This window comes from Microtus oregoni, unplaced genomic scaffold, assembly GCF_018167655.1.
Source record: "Microtus oregoni isolate MIOR12 unplaced genomic scaffold, Mior012 000013F_ref0000133, whole genome shotgun sequence".
NCBI lineage: Eukaryota > Metazoa > Chordata > Mammalia > Rodentia > Cricetidae > Microtus > Microtus oregoni.
The window spans coordinates 18,816,251-18,839,298 of NW_024543072.1; the positions used below are offsets into that span (position 1 = coordinate 18,816,251).

Here is a 23,048-nt window from a genome sequence, read left to right on the forward strand (position 1 = left end):
TGAGATCATGTTGACCTTGAACTCGAGATACTCCTGTCTCAGCCTCCAGAGGGCAGGAATGACAAGCATATATTACCATATTTTTCTTACCCTATCCATCTCAAAATAAGGTTCTTATGGAAAAATTGCTCTTCACCACTAAATATAAAGTGATCAATGGATATGCCTTGGTCTACTAACATTGACTAGCATATTATTGTCATTCAAATAGTATCTAGCATGTTTCAAGTCCCTGTGATAAAATGCTATTAAGGAAATAAGTTCTCCTGGACCTCCACTCTCTTGAATGGCTTCATTGTGGGCAGATTACTATGCTTTTTCTTAAGTTCATCTCTGGGTAAGGTGCTGCAATCAGAAAACAGTATTATTGAGCTCACTGGGCACTGGGTGACCTCTTGTATTAATCCTCTTTTCTTTGGCTGTGTTGACACATCCTGTCACTGAAAAGCCTGGCCCTGCATTGCAGCAACTGCTGAAAGCTGAAGCAGGTGATTCTCAATAAACAAGCGACTTACTTGTTTCTAACCATTATGAGTTCACTTCAATGTCTATCTTAAGAATAATCTCATGGTATGCAAACACACACACAAGAATTATGATACATATAATAAATGACAACTTACAGTAAAAAGTGAAAATAAAAAAGAAAATAATAGAATTTGTGCTGAGAAGGCTTCTGACAAACCCCACGGAACCAAAATAATTTAGGAAACATTTGTGTGGACTCATCTGTAACTGGGGATGATGGACGTGGTAGAGTGGAAGGGGGTGCCAGAGTCCTATGTGTATTTAAGGTAAGGAGGAATGCAGCTACACACATTAAGCGTATTACAGTTTTGGTTTTATCAGACTATATTCATTAATTTGGTCTTTCAGATGAAATAATTATTGGTAACATTTAGCCACTCATTCAGTCCCAGCTGGGACAGGAAATTTAACAGCAACACACAGAACCAAGGAAATCCCTTGATTTTATAGACTTTAGAGATTGGGTTCCTTAGGTTTAAAGTAAGAGAGGTCTCTGCTTTTAGAGAAAAGAGAGTCTCAGAGTCTAGCCGTTGAGTGAAGGTAGAAGAAAGGGTAGAATGCCGTAATTTAGAACATCAGCTTGCTGTTCCACACAACCTTGGAGCTTCTACATGCCAGGAGCTTTTCGTATGGTGGAAGCTAATAGGTCAGACAGTGACAAGCTGACCCCTCTACAGCAGTGACCTTTGCATTCTAAAGTTCAGTTTTTTGTTCACACCCAAACACAGATACACAAATACATAAACACCACACACACACACACACACACACACACACACACACACACACACTGAACCACTTCATTGAGCAGAGGGAAGTGGAAAACGAACACTTTTGGAGGACCAGCTTTAGTTCTGGCTTCTTTCACAGCCCTATGTAATGTAGTAGAAAAGAAACAGATTTGAAGCAGCTTAGAAGACTCCCATGTCAAAAACAAAAAAAAATAAAATAAAAAAAAAGCTACATAAAACTTCAACTTTTACACTGTATAATAAATTTGTTCAATTTCAGTTTGGCAAGTTCCAAACAATAGCAGCATTGTCTGTTTTACAAAAGAGATTCTCATTGATGACTTCAACTCATATCAACCACTGAATTATCTTTCCATCCCTTGCCCAGGAGCCTGACTCCTTGAACACTATTTCTCTAGCTTGACATCCAATTTCACCATGGCACACAATAACACTGTGGAATAAACAACATGTCAAGACAGAAATAGTAATAGAAATACCCCAGACCTTTTGTAAGCCTTCTCATCCCGGACAGGTGCAAATTTGGATCTGATACTCACCGCATTAAAATTGGGAAACAGGTTGACCGCCGCTGCAGTGTCAAGAGGAAAGGGAAGGAAGGGCTTAATATCCAATGATGGTTGCAAAGGAGGGGCTGGCGGCCGGACCAGGGCTGGGAGAGCAGGACTCTGGCATGTACCACCTATAGAGACAAGAGCAAAGAGATGATCAGGGTCACCAGTCACAGAAAAAGAAACAAAATGTCTACTCACACCAGTCAAGATTTGGCCAGTGAATAGCTTTGTCATTGGACAGCCAAAGATAAGTGAGCAGTGCCTTTGCCTGGGATAGCAGCTGTACCATTAGGTGAGGATCAGTCAATATTTCACACTGCCCAACTTGCTTCTGTTGTATTGCCTGGAACTCAGGTGCTTGGCACCAGTCAGCCTTGCACCTGTAACCATGCTCTCCAGAGTCCAAGGGAAACCCCCCTACAATCCAACACTACTCGCCCACCCCTCCTTGAAAACTAACCGATTCAGAATATGCTTCAAGTCTGAGTGGCTATTTTGCAAAACTGCTCTTTTCACCCAAACTCTGACAGACTAATGACATGAATCTGGAACAGAAAAGAAACTGTACCACAAGCACAGGCAGCCGCACAGCACTACAAGCCCAACAGCCCTGAGCTGTTCAGCCCCCAGGAGCTTTGACCAATTCGACAACTGCCTGTCTCCACCCCAGTCATGAGTGGGAGGAATTTAGACCGGCACCAATGAGCAGGCAATGGGAGTATTACACCAACACAGATCTTCCTCTGCACTCCGGTGGGCAGGCGGCTGGCTACATGGAGCACAGAGTTCTGCCCCTGTTTTCAGACTAACTGCATTTAGAAACTGCAAGGATGGAAGCATAGTTCCAGTGTTCTGTTTCCCATATTTTGATAACATTCCAAAACATCAATTTCCCGTTAATTAAAGGCTGTTTGAATCCTAGGAAACTGTTAAAATATGCCAACATTCTTCTAATCTGAGAGGCAAGCAACAGACTGTAAAAACCTGCTGGTGAGGAGCCAAGAAGCATTAGGAAAACAAAATGCGGTGAGGAATTTTCTTGACTCACAAAGAATTCTCGCAGACCAAGACAGAAGACAATGGCAGGCCATGCCACTTTCCTCCCATCTCGCTTTTAGAGTAGACTAGACCAAAACCCCATGCGCATCACCTTCACAGACCCCAAGTCCAATGCACCATTGTCCTGTCCTCAGCCAGGTACCTGAACATGAAGTAAACACTCTGGAGAGAATCCCTAGTGATCAATTTAACCCTTATCTGGTAGAGTTCAGCTAAAAATGAGAAGGGTTTAGTACGAGAAAGTGAAGTCTTATGCACAGGATTTAACTAGCCATGCACCCGGCACTAGAAGCACCAGCTTTCAGCTATAAGATAAGCTTGATTCAAATGAGCACAGTTTTCTTTTTCAAGTTTGAACTCCCCCCTTGAAATATTCTTCAGCAAGAACAAGGTCAACAGAGTTCAAATATGCCCAGCAAATTCAGTTTTTGCTTCCCCCCAATAAAGTATATGGGTCAAGGAACAAAGGACAGATGTTAAAACAAACAGAGATAAAAGCAAAATATAGCAAGCCTACGTCCACCAAAGCACACCATAAACTCATTTTATTATCCACCTGGTAGTATATTGAGTGTGGGCGGATAACCTTTTCTAGAGAGGCCGTCTATAAAACTTCAGTGATAAGCCTGTCATGAGCTTTGTATTGCTAAAAGTTTCCCTTTAATAAAAAGTTAAAGAACTCAAATAAATTTTTGGTTGACATCTCTTCATAAAACAGGGAGATGAAGTAAAAGTTTTGACGAAACTCAACTTTAAAGAATCCACAACTAATATTGAGCTTCAATATTTTTTTAATTTCCCTCATGGAAGATATTACTATAGTCTTATTAATCCTCTGTACTATGTTTGAGCTTAAAATTCCTCAAACAGGTAAAGACTGACATTATATCATGTTGAAACATAGTAACTATAACTACTTTAGTTGTTTTCACAGAAGCTTTCCACACACAGCATTATAAGAACTTAACAGCAGGCTGTATTTTTCAATTATTTACTTTTAAGACCTCTTCTGTTTCATTATTCAAAAGAATCTAACACAAAGATTACTTTTTGTCTAGCACAGTGTGAGGTACAATATATAGATTCCTTTTTGTCTTGCACAGTGTGAAGTACAATATATACATAAAATTGGACTGCCAGATAAATATACCCAGCCCCTAACCAGGTTGGTATTTGATTTTTATCAGTGTGTACAGTTCAAGAACCTTTACCAAAAGGAGTTTCTTTCACAGGACATGAAAATACTAAAGAAGAGTTACAAAAGTTTCGCATGTTGGGAAAGCCATGCAGACCCATTTTATCTCCTCCCACTCATATAAAGAAAAACATATAGCACCGCACATTCTTTGCTGCTCTCTATGAAATTCTGTGGTATTAGCGGCTTATTTTATTTATAATCTTTATCGGTCACATTTTGCTTTTTAGAAAGTCATACGTCAGGACATACAATATTCTTAAGGAAGACAATTCAGAATCTCTAGGAAATTGAGATTCAAAATTACATAAGATCATTCGTCTTGCTGTTGCAACTGTGTTGTTTAGATGAGCACTTTGGTGTGTCTCTTCAATGTCAGGACACATTGAATAACAAGTCACAAGTCTGTTGAGTGTGTTGGGTGTGATTTGCCAAGCCATCTCAATTATCTGTGGTATCTAGATTGGCAGCACAAGTTCTTTTATTCCAATCTCAGTAACAGTCACTCATCTTATCATACATCATGCAGTATATATATATATATATATATATGTGTGTGTGTGTGTGTGTGTGTGTGTGTGTATATATAAACTGGATCAAAAAGGCTGCAGCAGAGTACAAGGAGTCTGAAGGGTCTTGCAGGAGGCAGAACCTGAAGCAGGGAGATTCTTCTTAGAGGCTAGATAAAAATGCCAGAGAGTTGCCGAAGAGGCAATGATTAGTCCAAGCCACAGCGCGGGAATTGAGCTGAGTTTCAGAAGTAAGGTGTGAGACCATGAGGCCAGTGAGGTAAGGTACATGAGTAGACGTAGATCCAGATAGACCAATTGGTGGAGAGATGTTTGACTATATAGATCAGTGGCAACTAAAGAAGGCTGATTTGGAACAGTAGGGACTGACATAAGCTGAAGTCCCAGGGCCTGCTGGAAGTTTGATCTGATTTCTTAAGGTACAACACACAGAAGGGTCAGATAGGTCAATAGCTCGAGCCCCATTGCTGTATTAAGTAGAGTCCTGTTTATGAGATACAGGTGATGTTGTTGTCGTCTGACACATTAAATAATATCTCAGACCCGATATTTCTGTTATGGTTTCATATGACCAAGAATTCACATGGTCTTAATCTACCTTGATAAGTTTATAAGGTGGTTTCCTTTCACACTTAGGGATAATATCTTGCCAATCTGTGACCCATGGGTGGTGTAGAACATGTGGTGATGTGATAAGTGTATGACAAGGTGCAGTGTCCCCTTGCCTTTGATTTGCACTCAAAATAGTGCCAAATATCGCTGTCAAATAGAGTCACCCACGGCAAAGCTCACCTTAAATCCTGTTGCTTGGAGCACAAGGGACGGTCTAATTGCAAGACTTGCATTTCAATCTATATATCTAGTAGTATAGATTTCATGTATGATTAATTGGTGCAACTTTAACAAACTAAAATGTAATCAGTCTGATTTCAGACCAGCTACTATTTTTCCCCCATGGAAGTTGATTAAATTAAAAAGCATTCAATGAAGGCCTGGAGAGATGACTTGGTGGTTAAGAGCCCATACTGCTCCTGCAGGAGATCCAAATAAGACGGCTCAGAGCAGTTTCCTATAACTTGCACTCCAGGGGCACCTGAAGCTTCTAGCCTCTGCACACACACACACATACACACACACACACACACACACTTACTTACTCATTCACACACACACACAAACACACACGCTTAGTTACTCACATACACACACCATGCACACACACTCACTCACATAGACATACACACACACTCATACACACACAAACACATATGCTTATTTACATACACACACACTCACTCACTCACATATACACACAAACACACACACTTAGTTACTCACGTACACAGGCTCACTCACACACACATACACACACTCACATAGATGTACACACACATACACACACAAACACACATTCTTATGGACTCACATACACACACTCTAACTTACACACATACTCATATACACAAATGCTCACTCACGCACACACACACACCTACATAAAAGTAATAAAAAGTTCTTTTTATAAAAGCACGATGTAGGTACAAGGCCCTTCGTGTTCACCGCATGAGAGACTGAGTAGAGCGAGTAAATTAATTTGATATGGGGAAGATGTGTTCTTGGATCTACCATCTTTCTCTTTCCTTTTCTCATGTGCGTTACAGCTATTGTATATTTATAGACATGGTTTCAAATTGTAAGCTGTAGAACAAGCATTTAGACACAACACTGGTCTTTTTACAAGCACCTGCCTCTTCACAAAAGCATTACCTTGTGAATTTGAAAACAATAACTAGCTCTTCATCAATACAGACTGAGAAACTAAGACGTTGCCTTCTCTGACTTTCCTCTCTGAAAAGCAGGGGTGGGATAAATAGTGTTTGTTTTAATGACTTTTCCAGAAATAACACTGACAGAGCCTTGGAGTTCTGAGTCAGTGGTTATCAGCTGGAGGATGTTTGAGGATGCTGTACATGGAGGACCTCGCTCAGAGTGTGATCCACTGGTGCGTAGTCTTTAATAAACACAATAAACTAACAGCTGTTCAGGCCTTCTGACCGCTGTTGTCAAGATATTTTTGAATTTCTTTTCAAAATCTTACCTTTGTTTATGTTGACTTTCCTAGAGAAATCCTCACAAGATTTCAAAATTACTCTTTTTGAAAACTGTGGACGAATGGGGTATTGTGTTCACAGAGTATAGCACTCACCTCAGAACTTTTGCACTTGCCCTTCTTGGAGTTCAAGACAGTCATGGCACTGTCTGACAACTTAACATAAATCTCAGTGTTAATTTAAAAATTTTAACCTCAGTCTTAATTTCTGACTTAATCTTTCATGTTCTCTGTTGAGAACTGAATTTCAGAATGATTAGAGCTTGTTATTGTCAAATGTTCATTTCATTATGTGACTTAGAACTAAAAATTAAATATGTATGCATGCGTTTATAGAAAATAGCAATAATTTTCTGATTTCCTGCAGATATTTTATACTATCTACAGCCAATTTCACCGATAATAAGGTATATGAATATGTGCATATATATATATATATACATACGTATACTTATGTATGTACTGAACTAGAAATGTATTTGTTTACATAGACATATATATGTATATACATTAAGCACTGATAACTGGGCACCATGCTCGGTTAGATAGGAGAGATAAATTCTAGACTTCTACTTCATAGTTGGGCAACTGCAAACAACAACAATATATCATAGATTTCAAAAAAGCTCGAAGAAAGGAGTTTGAATTTTTTTACCCCAGAGAAATGATAAATAATTCTAAGCAAATATTATTACACTTACTTGAAAGGTATACATGTATTGAAATGTCAGACCCTATAACCTGTTCAATTTTAGTGTGGCAGTAAACAATTTTAGGTCAAAGAATAAAGATATATTTCAATAAAGGTATGATTATATTGTTAACCAGATTAATATTATGAACAGTAGGAAATACCAAGAATATTATCAACAATGTTAGATTATAAGGAGTTATTTGATATTCTAATTTTCTAAATCTGAAATACTACTTACATCTATTTCCAAATATTTCTATTAGAATTCATCATTTCTAGAGTCAAGCATGGTGTGCAGTCTTTTATCTTAGCACTTGGGATACTGAATTAGGACAATAGAGGATCTGAGACCACTCTGGGCTACACAGAGATCATCTAATTCAAAAATAATAAAGAATTTGTTATGTCCATTGGAGACAAAATCATTGGAGGTTATTGTAAAACATTCGGATCTGTGTGATAGTTGAGATATGATGGCATTAAATGGAAGTGGAAAAGAAATGACAGGTTTGGAGCCTTAAAGCAAAACTCAGTGTGTGGGACCAAACGTTGGTCATGAAGGGGTATAGTGAAACAAGTTATGGTTGGAGTAGGGGCAGAGTATTGTTAAATTTAATGTCAATATACCTTGATATCCCCTTAACTTTTTCAAAGCACATAATTCTACCAGCTAACTACTTTTTTCTTCAATGTATATATTCAAACCCAAGAACTCCAGGGAGAGAAAGAACATACAGAAGACCTCAGGCAAACAACCCAACCACTTTTCAATGTTCTGATAAAAATAGATTTAAGGTAACACAATAGCAAATTGAAATAAAGAGAAGAAAAGGAAATAAAAATTAAGCAAAACATTTTACATAGTTGACTTTTTAGTGCTATGAAGGACAATGTACTTACAGCAACTAAAAGTGCTTTAAAACCAGAAATATTGGGCTGGTGAGCATGAAAGCCTGATGAATTGCTATGTAAAGATAAATGCTGGTACTGCCTCAACTTGATAGGCCATGCTTTGTTGATACCCACGGGAAGCCTGCCCTTTCTGAACAGAAAGAGAGTAGGAGTGGATGGGGAGGGGGTGGGGGAGGAATCGAGGAGGGAGCAGAAACTGCAGCAGGGATGTAAAATAAATGAATAGATTTAATAAAAATAAATAAAAAATAAAAAATAGAAAGATTAGAGCCATCTAATCTTCAACAAGTTCTTACTAGTAGTAGAAAATAAAAAGAAGGAGAAAAACAATGATAATAAAAAAGACTGGTCACTTTTCTTGTCAAGGTAAAGGAGACAGCAATGACCAGAAGCTCAACTAGCACGTGCGCATCCTGCCTAGTGTTGCTTCTAACAGAGGAAGGATCTCGAAAGGCAAAAGTATCACATCAAATGTGCTTCAAAAGCACTCAAGTCTATATTAATATCCAATTGTCTAATCAGAAAACATACATTTCTCATATTCCTTTGAATGAGCACCTCTGCAATGCTCAAGATTATTCACTAAGGATACAACTACTTTTTAAAATTTTAATCTTAATCTTAGTTTTTGCCTTTTTAAGTCAAGATTTCTCTGTGTAGCTCTAGGTGTCCTAGAACGCGTTCTGAACATTAAGCTGACCTCGAATCACAGAGATTCTGTCTCTGCTTCCCAAGTGCTGGGATTAAAGGTGTTTGACACCATTGCCCGGCAACTCTTAAAATTTTTGTAATTGACTTTTACTCTTTGTATAGGACAACTATTTTCCTCTAAATTTTAGTGGTCCAAACTGCCATTCAATTCCTCTTTGTTTAACCATTCTTAACTGAACAACAGAGCTCCTTATTTTGAGAACTTAGTGTGATTTTCCCTGCACTGCTTTTATTGCCTACATGATTGGAACTTCTGAGCCACACTGGGGGTTTAAGAGAGAGACTTTTCAACATGTTCTACCTTCAGATGCCTCTCTTTAATGACCTGAAGTGACCTGCTCTGGGCAAGTGAGCTTGAATGTGATGATCCCTCAAGGAAAAGCGGGAACGTGAACCCACTAGGAATATCTGTTGTGTCACACACACTGATGCTGAGCTCAAGAAGGAATGAGGTGAAGTTTGGAACATGACTCAGGGCAGAGTAGAACATCCTTCCTTCTGTAAACACTGACTTAGGAGCTTCTGACCAAATCTATTGCTGAGGACTGGACTTTATTCACCAAAAAACAAAACAACCAAAATTAATAAATGATTGGAATTGTACTTTATCCAAATACTTCATTGTTCTTTATTTTATGTTGTATTTGAACACTCCAGTAATTAACTTCAAAAGTAATTTGGGAAAGAAGGTTGGAATGAAGTTCTGACAAGCTTGGTTACTACTGCCACCAAATCCATGACCCAGACCAGTTGAGGGAGTGAATTGTTCACTGGAAGGAAACTGGATTCTCTCATGTATTTAAATGAGTTTCCTGTTCACCTCGGGCAGCTGATAACACCTGGAGAAAGCTCTGCTACGAGTACCAGGGAAATCTCTGAATGGCCCTCTAACATTTTCTCCTGGATGACAGGTCATAAATCAAGACGAACACCTGAGTCATAGAAAATCCATGCTTTACCCGAAACATCCCTCAACAGTCAGGAAGTAGTGGTGGAGAATATCCATGGTGCAAGCTTTTCCTGGCAAGTACTTCCTTGGCCTAATTTTAGCCATCAACTACACCTATTAAAGATTCTCGATTGCCGAGATATCCAAGTTGGTTATTGCTATATCCATATGAGGCTATTTTAAAGATAAGTTAATTAAAACCAAAAATTAAATGAAAAGTGCATGTTCTCAAGCACAGTTGAGTCTTTATTCCAACTGTTCATTAGCCACATGTTGCTACTGTGATGTATATTACAGATTATATATATATACATATATATATTACAGATTATATATATAGAATGAAGCCAACATCATCTAAAACTTGGAATTTATGTAAACATGGTATCTACATTTATTCACATGTTGCCTGTTTTGATTTTTAGACATAGCATCACAACATAGTGCAGGCTATTCTGGAAGTCCCTATATAGCTCAGGCTAGTCATCAATTCAAGATCATTTTGTCTCAGCCTCCCAAGTGCATGTGCCTCCAGCTTGGCTCTGCTTTTTCTTAGTGGAAGACAGTAGAAAATATCTCACAGAGATACCAACTTGAAGTAAATTAGATTTTGCAAAATCAAATCAAGTTAATGAATGTGGAGTGGCACTTTCTTGTCAATCACTGGGTTATTCAGCAACTATTTCATGTTTCTTTCTCCTGCTGCAGCCTACACCCCAGTACTTTACAGACAGTGAATACATATGGAGCTGACTAGGTACTCTTTGTTTTAGTCATGTTCTGTCACTGTGAGGAGACACCATGACCATAGCAATCCTTACAGAAGAAAATATTTCACTGGGGCTTGCCTACAGGTTCAAAGGTTTAGTTCATTATCACCATGGCAGGAAGCAGGACCAAACTAAGGCAGACATGGTGCTGGAGATGTAGCTGAGAGTTTTACATCAGGATTGGCAGGCAACAGAGAGAGATGCTATGCCTTGCCTGAGCATGTGAAACCTCCAAGCCCAACCCCAGTGAGACACTTTCCCAAATAAAGACACACCTACTCCAACAAGGAAACATCTCCAAATCTCTGTCAAGGAGTTCAACTCCCTAATGACCAAGCATTAAAATCTGTGGGCAAATGGGTCTCATTGCTATTCAAACCATGACACACTGCATCTAGACTAAGCTAGATTTTTACTGCTCATGCTAACATGTATGGTTCCATCCTATATTTCACTCTGCACAGTCCAGATAAGCCAATGGAAGTTATGTTTGCTTCTGCCCTTGTGAATTAATTCCCTTGAACTGAATGGTAACACCTCTTGGATTCTTATTCAAATTCTTTCATTCAGTGATTTTCTAACATGATGAGCGTGACTCTAACTCCTTGGAGATGGTGTTATTGGCACTGGGAGACACTGTCCATTGCCATCGCTTTTGTCATAGTCAGATTAAATAAAATGCACTAAGAAGAGCAAAGACTGCATCCTTGTTGTCTTAAGGGACCCTCACAGAGCCCTCTCTCCTTCCAATGTCCATGAGCAATGTGAGAACTGCAAGTCTTGTTTCCATGGCTTTGGGAAAAATTTTTGAGAACTTTATAATAGCACAAAAATCCTTTGATTTCATTCTTTCAAGAACATTCCCCATGGTGCTGGGATATGCTTTGTTTAGTCTTGGCCTCAATGTTTCTTCTGGCAGAATTTTTTGGGAAAAAAAAAGCCTAGCTATATTTTCTTCTAGTTCTAAAAACTGTAGTCCCAGAAAAGAAATGTAAAATCACTTACTAATGAAATTGGAGTAATTATAGAATCTAATAAATTATTTGCTTCATGGGAAGGAGAAATAAATGCATACTAAACGACTGTAAGCAAGAATGTGCATGTGACCCATTTTACTCTTAAAAGTCCTGTCATTTTGAGTCCTTATTATATGCTGGGTGTTATTTTGTTCAACATTCATATCTTTTTTTAATTGATTTTTATTGAGCTCTACCTTTTTCTCTGCTCCCCACTTTTCCTCTCCCCTCCCCTTCAACCCTCCCCCAAGGTCCCATTGCTCCCAATGCATTCTACTACTGATACAACAATGAAGATATCCTTACTCTCAACTTACAGGTAAAGAACAAAGGCTTACGGAGGTCATTTTACTCGAGACAAACAGCCTTCTTAAGCTGTAGAGCTAAGAAGAATTAGAAACCAGAGATGTGTACTTCTAAAGGCCATATTCTCATTGTCTCTCAAATAGCTACCAATACCTGATTTCCCATAAAACTGAAGAAGCAGTTGTGGTGGCAAAAATCGTTTCTGGGAAAAGGACAGACATTTTTACATTCAAATAGCCAGGAGAATCAGGTATGGAGTTTAGGAATTCAGAAGAGTGATATTGCTGAAAGCTTCAGGGAGAGAACGTCCTCATTGTCAATTCATCACTGAGGCACATCACATAAGATGTCAATATTGTGGCACAACAAAGCATGTCATAACATAGAGCAGAGAATGCAAATGTTGACGGTAACATACATGAAGAGGAGGCTATCATTGCAATCCACCCTCGCCATGGGTCATGTCAGCAGACCTGTAGACCTTTAACAACAAAGGCCGAGACCGCTTCTCGGGGGACTCCTTAGCTCTGAGAAGCCAAACACTTACCAGAAGTCAGAGAAGAGAGGTCAAGGTTCACGAGAAAAGCCTGATTTTTCTAGTCAACTTCAACACATTCTCACACTGCACTGAATTGGCACCTAAAACAAATACACCTTCACCAACATAGGATGCATACACATTGCAACTTGTACAATTTATATTACCTCAGCTCAAAGAAGCCAGAATTGGCTGATAGAATATGTTAAAGAAATTTCCTCTGAGGTTTTTCTTTTGCTGTAAGTTTAACTAAAGTTCTTGAAAAAACATATTTGCAACAAGAATAAATGAGGGTGTTGCTTAAAACTGATCCTGGTATATTATGGGCCATATATACAGAATCATTAAAAACAGCCTAAATTTCAAATAATGATGACATGAAAAGAAATAAAACCACCATCAATTCTATCTATGTGTATCCATCTATGTATCTGCGTATTACGTATGCATGTATCTATCTATCTTAATTATCTAATGCATATTTGCATATGCATATACACAATGAGCATTTTATTTTTACACAATAATTCTATTAATTCTTAATGACTTACGTATCTAATTTTAGAAGCTGAGGATCTGTCAGATAGAGACTCAATATGTGCAATAGCTAATTCAAGCTAGGCTTTTATTCAAGCTAAGATGCTCATATAAGTTGATTGATTTCTAAAAGTCACATTCTCTCCATTTCTCTGAGGTCAAAGACAGGAATTCATAGTGTAGTTATCTTCCTAGTTCTTGGGCCCTTTACAATCCCTCATATTTCCAGTTCATCCAAAACCTTTACCCCATAGACCTCATCAGTGTCAAGTTCACTTGTTCTGTTAGCTGTGTGCCCGCACATACATTCAAAAATGATAGCCAAGAAGTGGTGGCGCATGCCTTTAGTCCCAGTACTCGGGAGGCAGAGGCAGGTGGAGCTCTGTGAGTTCAAGGCCAGCCAGTTCTACAAAAACTAGTTCCAGAGTAGGCTTCAAAGCTACAGAGAAACACTGTCTCAACCCCCCCCATATATATATATATATATATATTATATATATGCATGCAGTAGGGGACCAAAGAGATGACACAGTGGTAAACACAACTTGTTTTTCACTCATGTTCAGCTTCCAGCTGCCATGTCAAGCATCTCACAACCTTCTATAGTTCGAGATCCAGGGGATTTGATTCCCCTTTGGACTTTGCAGGCCTTGGCACTCATTTACACACACACACACACACACACACTACACACACTACACACACACACACACACACACACACACACACACACACTTTTAAGCATTCACTCCTTTAAAAAGACCCTGATCATGATAACATTCGGTCTTGGTAGACTGTGCTCTTAAGACCATCCATCAAGCTAATGGATACACAGAAGTCATCTGTAAGTTTCCCAAGACATTAAGCGAATTCAAACTGTGGTGACCTCGTGGGGAGTCATCTGACAACGTATTTCACCATTGCTCGGTTAGGATATATGGAATTGATGAAGGAAGGTCCTTGGATTTTATGAGGATTGCTGGAAATAAGCACCTGCTCCTAAGTTAACAAAAGACTTCTATTCCTAGACTTTCTGCATGAACCTAAGTATACAATTTTCTAAAATTCCCTCATGACTCAAGTGTGATGGAGCGTCTCAGAACACACAGCTCCCTGAAAGCCCTTCTTCTTTATTAATATGTCTGGGTACTGGAATTTTGTAGGGCAACCTAATCTCTATAAACCCCCAAGCTCCATGAGAAACCACATAATTACTAACCCTAAAAGGAGAGTAGAGAGGGGGCTCTGATCACAGTCTCAGAAATTAATGTGAGTCCTTTCACATTCGTACGCTGTTTGCCTTAAACTGAAAAGATTATTTTGTACTTTTGCAAGGACATTAATCCCAAAGGAAGAACAAAACAAAGTGAGTCAAATTGCTCTGAGCAGGGATGCCTGCTGAGAGAAGAGAGAGTTTCTGCAAGAAGCATGTCTTCTGAAATTGGCCCTGTATTTTCCTCAATGATTCCAATCTGTCCTGTGCAGACTTTTCAAAAGCCATTACATCTTCAGAATTTGAGAATCTTTTTCTGAGTTGTCAATGTCATTATGACCTTGTCTTACCCATTCACGTCATTTACTGCTCTTAGGAAAATGCGGCAAATACTTTTGCTCCTCACATTTTCCACATCCAGGCCCTTTCTTCCAGGGTTCAGCTGAAACTCTTCAGTTTCCTGAACCCATTTGATACCACAATGAACTCTGCCCATTTCAAACTTCATCGGAATATTTTAAGTAGCTAAGGGTTGCATTACCATCAGAAAGCAACATCAATTCCAGATGATCCTGCACTAAAGAATAGAGACTTTAATTAGTTTCTCTGTCTATAAAGCAAGATGCATAGTATGGCCCAAGGAGATGGGTCAGTGTGGAAACCACTTATTGTGTGAACATATGGAGCTGAGTTTAGATCCCAGACTCATGCAAGTGTAAGGCTCAGCAGCATGCTGCAGAAATGAAAGAGTAGATCCTGGGGAGTTGTGGGTCTAGCCATAGTGACAAAACTCCAGTTTCACTGATACAGCCAGTCTCAGAAAGAAGATCAAAGAATGACAGAAGAATATACCTGGGGTCAACCCATAACTTGTGCATTTGCATGCATGGGTAAGCACAAACCCATAAACATGCATGTGTATGCATACACATGCATACACAGACACAAAAATCCATATACATACACATACATATACACATAAATACACAGATACACATACTGGATAATAAATAATGATTAAGTAGTTATGAAAAGAAATATGATATCTAAATGCCAACACTCCTATGAGAATCACATGGAGAAATGCTTAACTGATTAATACAAGAGTATGGTAACAAATTTTTATTGTTGTTTTAAGTCAGATTATATTATGAAAATGACATGAAATAAATGAAACGTATTTTAATAACACAGCAGTTTACACCACCAATAATATGTCTCTCAAATTTCTCACTATTTGTTTATTAGTAGAGTTGTCTGGTTCTGGCTTTTGAAAGGGACCATCCATGATATTATCACCTAATAAATTACTTTGAACATGATAGGCAGATATGGAAGTGCTGTTGAGCTAATGGATGCCTGCATGATGAATAAACAGGACATCTCGGTGTTGTAATCTGGAGAGAAATAAAAGACTTTTTAGTTTCATTAATGCTATTAGGTTGTCATACTGAAAAAAAATGAACTATCTGTTTTCTTCAGTATGTGCTTATTGTAAAGTCATTGACATAGAAAACATTAAACAGAGGTATTTTTGCTATTCAGTAAAAAAATTATTTTTGCTGGGAAGTGGTAGTGCATGGCTTTGATTCTAGCACTCAGGAGGGAAAAGGCAGATGAATCCCTGTGAGTTCGAGGCCAGCCTGGTTTACAGAGAAAATTCCAAGACAGCCTTCAAAGCTACAAAGAAAAACCCTCTCTCAAAATAATAGTAATAATAATAATAATAATTCTTTTCTAATTTGTTAACATTATCATATATTTTAACTGGCAGAGTTTGACTTATGTTTCCTCTTTCTTTGACATTTCCACACAGTTTGCAACACACTTCATTTAGCCAAGCATCATATGGAATCTATCAGACACAATGATTGTCTTTAGATTTGGTTTGCTTTTTGAGACAGGCTTTTACTATCTATCTCTTCCAGGCTGGGCTTGGATTTATGTCATTTCCCCCGCTCAGCCTTTCAGTACTGGGACGAGACGAGTACCTAACCAGAGCCTCCGTAACTGACACTTTCCTGGCTGACATAGTCAACACATGCTGAAAACTAGAATCATAGCCGTTCTGGGATCTGTGTGGCCTTCCTGTTCACTGTTCATCAATTACATTTGAACGTATTTTTCTCTCCCCTTTTTGAGATGCTGTTCTGATGGTGGGGAATTTGATTGGTTAATAACTCTATGTGGTAGTCTAGCCTGGAAATCCAATTAGGTGAGTCAAAACTTTAGTTGCTTATTTTTTTCTTCAAAGTCTTAGCCGAATTCTGAGAGTTTACATAATTCAACACAATAGCCTTACTTCATCACCCTCACATACAACATTACAGTCTTGCCATTCTCTTCTCAGAGATGCTAGGCCTTGAAGGCCCCTGTCACAGAGCCAGGGGTATATCCGTCTGCATCATATTTTCTGATTTTTTTTAAAAAAAAATCTCCATTTTGAATTGCCCCTGACTACTTTTCCATTTGGCTAGCACGAATTTCATCTCAACTGTAACTATAAACCCCAGTGATGGGGTTGGGCACGACTGCAGTGTCTGAAGCACCGAGACATGTCCACAGCCTCCACTGTACTGCAGAGGGCCTGCTGTTGTCAGAGACCTAACGCCGCTCCCAAGAAACAGTAGCATGGTAAGATACATCTTCCCCAAAGCACCACACATTCTTCTAAAGAAGTCGCATCTTCAGAAAGCTGTGTGACTGCATCCTGGGAGTGAGAATGTACAGGGTATGAATTTGATTGACACAGAGCAAACGGTGCTGCTCATTATGTTTCTGGGAAGGTAAAGGCTGTACAATTGGTAAATTAAACATGATTATTTCAGTAATGAGAGATTTCAAATAAGCACACTTTAAGCTGCTGGAGGAAATGGCAGGGTGTATACCTCAAGGGGCAAGTTCAGAGAAGCTGGCTGTCCTTCAAAGAAAGTCAAAACACCAGAGAAGAAATGTGCATCACTGAAAATATAGGGCAGGAGAGAACCAAAGGGGCACCATAATAACTGCTCGTATGTGGAACACACAACACACACACACACACTACATCATACACAATCATACGTACACACATACTTACACCACACACATAAACACACACAAACACACATACATAAACACACACATGTGTTTGGAGGAAGAATTGAAGCAAGCTAGGAATGACAAGGATATAATAAAGACACACATATACACAAACTCCAACAAAAATTCATTTAGTTTTAGAGTTAAAAATCAGGGAAATAACAAATCTAGGGGTAAAATTAATGTTATAAAAAGAAATAAATAAAAAGCAGAAATTCAATGGACTGGTTTACTAATTTGTTGACTAGATACTACAAACACAGAAAGAATGAAGAAAAGGCATGTAAACTTAGAGTTGGGTGCCTGGGTTAGGGAGATTCAAATATCAATGAGAAAATTTGCCATGCCAAATTACTAAGGTCAGCAGAAAGAGCGAGAATCCCCACAGTAGCTCTAACCCCTGAGCTTCTGTGGGAGGAAGGATCGTATAACACAAGAGATGCAGTCCATATCCTGTGCACTTCACACAAGCGTGTGGAGGAATCATTCTCACCCAGAACTCCCACAAAACTAACTGCTGAACCTCAGATGGGTGTGGGGATTTGTTTCATTGGTTTATGTCGAAGTAAAAAGAAAGATTAGTGAGGCATGTTCACACTCTAAGGAGCTGTACAACAAGTAAGTCCAAGGCAGAAAAATCTCTAAAGGTGAGAAACAGGTGTGAAAGGGGGTGTGCAGGCAGGGAAAGTAAAGGAAAAGAGGCAAACTATGGTGTTGACAATGCCTTGCTAAAGTGACGAGAGGCAGGGTGATTTATCAGTTGGTCTTCAACCAGGCAACATCTAAAACACATGGCCTCTTGTTCCTTGTAAGCAAGAGCAAGCCAACAAAGGACAGGAAGTGCAGAGGAGGTAAAAATAAAAATGTCCTGGCTGCTCTCATTTGTGGAAGCAGGGCGTGCTTCCGGCCCTCTATGAGGAGTTTCTGCCAGTCCCTACCCATCTGGGAAGAACGAGTCTCTAAATATCAAACACAGATGTTTAGGGTTTATAGAACAAAATGTATGAACTCGAACGACGAGGGTTGAAGGAGATGTACATGTCACATGATGTCCTAAGCAGGAATAGATAAAGTGGCTTCCTGGGAAAGATGGAGACTGCTGTGCCCTGTGGGCAGCTCCTGCTTCTGTCATTGTGCTATGAAAAGACATCAGTGCATACACAGTCAAAAGGGCAAGCAATGTTCAATACAGGCTTACTTACTAAAACACCATTCAACCTAGTTTCACACTCTGGCACCAGCTGCTGTTTGCTGAACCTGGACTGGAGCAGTGCTCCTCAAACATTGGTGGCCATCAGAAGTATCTGGTGGGCATGCCACAGCAACACCACTGCAACGGTACCCGCCTGGATCTCCTGACCAGCATCTGAGTCGGGGACTACAACCTGTGTTTCTTGGTAATTCACAAGTAACACCTCTCCTAGTGATCCAGCAACAACACATGTAGACAACAAATCCTGGAGATGGAAATCACGCACACAAGGCCTGGGTAAGGGTTTGGGTGTCTATCAAGGTAAGCACAAATCCAAGATGCCCTCTGAAGCACAAGTAGCACACCATCCTCTGGACTGCAGAGAGCTGGTTGATATTACTCCTGTAGCCAAGTTAAGCTATAAGATCTTGAAAATGGTTTTCCAGATGGGCCTGGACTAAGTGCGTAAGACCTGAACAAGCAAAGAAGATGTGACAGAAGGAGCCTTTGGTTGCGGGGGGAGGAAAGTTGGTAGTGTCTGGCACTGAGAGTAGGACCAGGTTGACAGCGAGCCTGGGAACAGAGACTGCATCCCAACAACTACAGAAACCAAATTCTGTCAGTGATAAAGAGCTTGAGAAGCTGGGAGAATAAGAAGTCTCCACATGAGGATGTGGTCCAGCCATCATTTGCCTTCCGTATTCTGATGCCCTGAGTGAAGAACACAGGAACACAGAACTTCTGAACTTTAAGGCTGCAGGGTAACAAATAAATCATACACAGAGGAAACCAATTTCTAGTAAGTGTAAGTATCCTCTCTCAGAAGTCTAACGCTGGTGGGAAGTGGGTCCCACCTTAGACCTAAAGTTGCTATAGTGCCATTTCCAGACACCATAATCTTTTGTAACAACTTCCAGATGTGCTAGTCCCCCTCATGACCCGTCCATACTTCAGAGCAACATACACAAGTCATTGCTCTTTGAATTAAAACCTTGTACAAGTGCCGATTCTCCTCTTCTGCCAGCAGCTCAGAGAAACTGAGGTAGTAAATAGCTTACATACTTGGCAAGCATAGCTACACAAACCTTCCATGACGTAACTCTTTCCAAGCAGTTGTAAATTCTTTAGCATCAAATGTGAGCCAAACTAGATCATTCCTGTATAGATAGATCCTTGTATATACATTATTAAGCCCAAGTTTACGCATTTTGAAAAGCTGCCATCAATTGCTAAGTATTCAAAAATAACATTAATTTACAGACATTATATTTTTTCATATTTAAAGTCTGCTATGTGGCATAGCCATCACTTGATTTTTCCAATGTTTTATAAAGAAATACTGTTCACAGTATAAGAAGCTCACTTTGCACAGTTATTAATCAGAGCTAGGTTGCAAATAGACTTCCAAAGAATTTCTCTTCTTAAGTTGCATGTATTATCTACTTAAGAGTTTCACAATTTTAAGGGTCTGCTTAGGAAAAAAAAATTAAAGATTAATTTTGATCAAAGTTATTCCCTCATTCCAAATGAAGTCACAGAGGAGTTTAGGCGAACAAATGGCAGGGATTTAGATTGCTTACTCAACAAACTGGTATGGTGATTTGGAAAACTCTCTCTTTTTTTTTTTTTTTTTTTTTGGTTTTCGAGACAGGGTTCTCAGTAGCTTTGGTTCCTGTCCTGGAACTAGCTCTTCTAGACCAGGCTGGCCTCGAACTCCCAGAGATCCTGTGCCTCTGCCTCCCGAGTGCTGGGATTAAAGGCGTGCGCCACCACCGCCCGGCGAAAACTCTCATATTTAAGTTGATGCTAATTATCAAGGCAGATACTGAGGTTTGTGACTCTATTAAGAGTCCCGTAGTTACCTGTTTATGTTATTCTAACTGGGATGAAAGGGTCAACTATCCTGAGTACTAAGAAACCCTTACTTTGAGCTCTAAGTGAGTACACTACTCAACACCCTGAGAGGTTCCATTTTGCATCCAGTCTCTCTCTCTCTCTCTCTCTCTCTCTCTCTCTCTCTATATATATATATATATATATATATATATATATATATATATATAATATATATATATATATATTATATATATACAGTCTCTCTCTCTCATATATATATATATATATATATACGCAAGTGTGCATGCGCATGTGTGTGTGTGTGTATCTGTGTTTAGAATGATGGGCGATATGAGTTAATATCAGCAATCAAAATTGCAAAAAAATCTTTGCTTATTTTGGCCAGATTATAAAGAAAAGCAGGATTTTCTGGCAAATTGGTTCTACTAAAAACTTCTGTACCTTGGAATGGAAACACACATACGTGATCCTCCATGTTTCTTACAGAGCGTATTCATGTCATCCCAATCCTGGTCCTGCGGGAATTGAACTTTATTGCCTCAATTACCTTCCCATTTTATCTCAGCAAGAGAGAAATTAGACTGCTAGTTAGATATAGAAAATTAGACTTCTTTGTTTTAAAATGTGGGAAATGCCATGAAGAGGCAGTGTTTTTGAAGATGTAATGACTATTGACCATTCGGAAACATTATTTATCTTAGTGACAAAAATTCACCTTACCCTTTAACCCTTTTCAGATGCTTGATTATAGCATAAAAATAAACATACAGCATAGTTCATCCCCACCTTCTCCAACAGACAGCACACGTTGAGGACTTTTAATAACTTAAATTTCAAATTTCTGAGCATCATAATTTTAAATAGTTCTCTCTAAGCCGGTCTGGGTTGATCTTCCCAAACCAGATAAATCAGCACATGTGGTCTTGCTCCCAAAGGAGGAAGTATTGGCTCCAAATAACTTCCTCACCTGTGGAGTATTTAAGGTATATGCACCAGCCAAGTTTTAAGAGCTCTGAATCAAAAGTACCACACATCAGGAAGTGTTGTGAGTCCTTGGCATCAACCAGCTTCTAATGATCCAAGGCTTCTGGAAAACCTTTCTTACAGCTTTTAATACTTGCGTCTTCTGTAATTCAGAGTTAGGCATGATCTGACACAAAGAGATTGGTCAAGAACACAGTGAAGAAACTTGAAAGAAAACGCAGGTGAGTTCCCCTAGGCAAAATTTCCTCACCAAAGACAACTGGAGCAGGAAAGATAAGTCTGGCAAGGATGAAGAGAGGGTAAGATCAGAAAATTGGGAATCTTTTTCTACTTCCCAGGCAGATTAGATCTATGTAAGTATCTCTTAGTGTTCTCATTTTTGTCTAAGTTTTCTGGGATTGTGGTTTGTAGGCTGGTTTTGCTTTATGTTTAAGAAAACAAGATCGTCTGAGCAAATTGGGAGCATAAGGAATGTGGGGGAGGATTGAAGTGGGAGGGCAGAGGCAGGGAGGGGAACAGGGAAAATGTAGAGCTCAAGTGGGAAGTACTCTACAGCACATGGGCACAGGAGACCACTTCCTATGTATAACCCCAGCAGCACAGACACTAAGGGCATCATTGAATAAATGGGACTTCCTGAGGCTGAGAAGCTTCTGTAAAGCAAAGGACACTGTCACTAAGACAAAAAGACAACCCACTGACTGGGAGAAGATCTTCACCAACCCTGCAACTGACAAAGGTTTGATCTCCAAAATATATAAAGAACTCAAGAAACTAGACCGTAAAAGGCTAATCAACCCAATTATAAAATGGGGCACTGATCTGAACAGAGAATTCTCAACAGAAGAACTTCAAATGGCCAAAAGACACTTAAGGTCATGCTCAACTTCCTTAGCGATCAGGGAAATGCAAATCAAGACAACTTTAAGATACCACCTTACACCTGTCAGAATGGCTAAAATCAAAAACACCAATGATAGCCTTTGCTGGAGAGGTTGTGGAGAAAGGGGTACACTCACCCATTGCTGGTGGGAATGCAAACTTGTGCAACCACTCTGGAAAGCAGTGTTTCGGTTTCTCAGGAAATTCGGGATCAACCTACCCCTGGATCCAGCAATACCACTCTTGGGAATATACCCAAGAGAGGCCCTATCATACAACAAAAGTATATGCTCAACTATGTTCATGGCAGCATTGTTTGTAATAGCCAGAACCTGGAAACAACCTAGATGCCCTTCAACGGAAGAATGGATGAAGAAAGTATGGAATATATACATATTAGAGTATTACTCAGCAGTAAAAAACAAGGACTTCTTGAATTTTGCATACAAATGGATGGAAATAGAAAACACTATCCTGAGTGAGGTAAGCCAGACCCAAAAAGAGGAACATGGGATGTACTCACTCATATTTGGTTTCTAGCCATAAATAAAGGACATTGAGCCTATAATTCATGTTCCTAGAGAAGCTAAATAAGGTGAATCCAAAGACAAACACATAGGCATCCTCAGGAATATTAACCTTCATCAGGCGATGAAAGGAGACAGAGACAGAGACCCA

General features: G+C 39.3%; 1 protein-coding gene across 4 annotated transcripts in view; it reads right to left on the reverse strand.

The window, feature by feature from the left end:
- Znf385d (zinc finger protein 385D) overlaps positions 1 to 23,048 on the reverse strand; it is a 910,681-nt gene that overhangs the window by 255,764 nt on the left and 631,869 nt on the right. For all 4 annotated transcript variants that reach the window (XM_041662856.1, XM_041662858.1, XM_041662859.1 and 1 more), the window contains one exon: positions 1,820 to 1,962. In XM_041662856.1, coding sequence (XP_041518790.1) covers positions 1,820 to 1,962 — 143 coding nt within the window. The remainder of the gene's footprint in view (positions 1 to 1,819; positions 1,963 to 23,048) is intronic.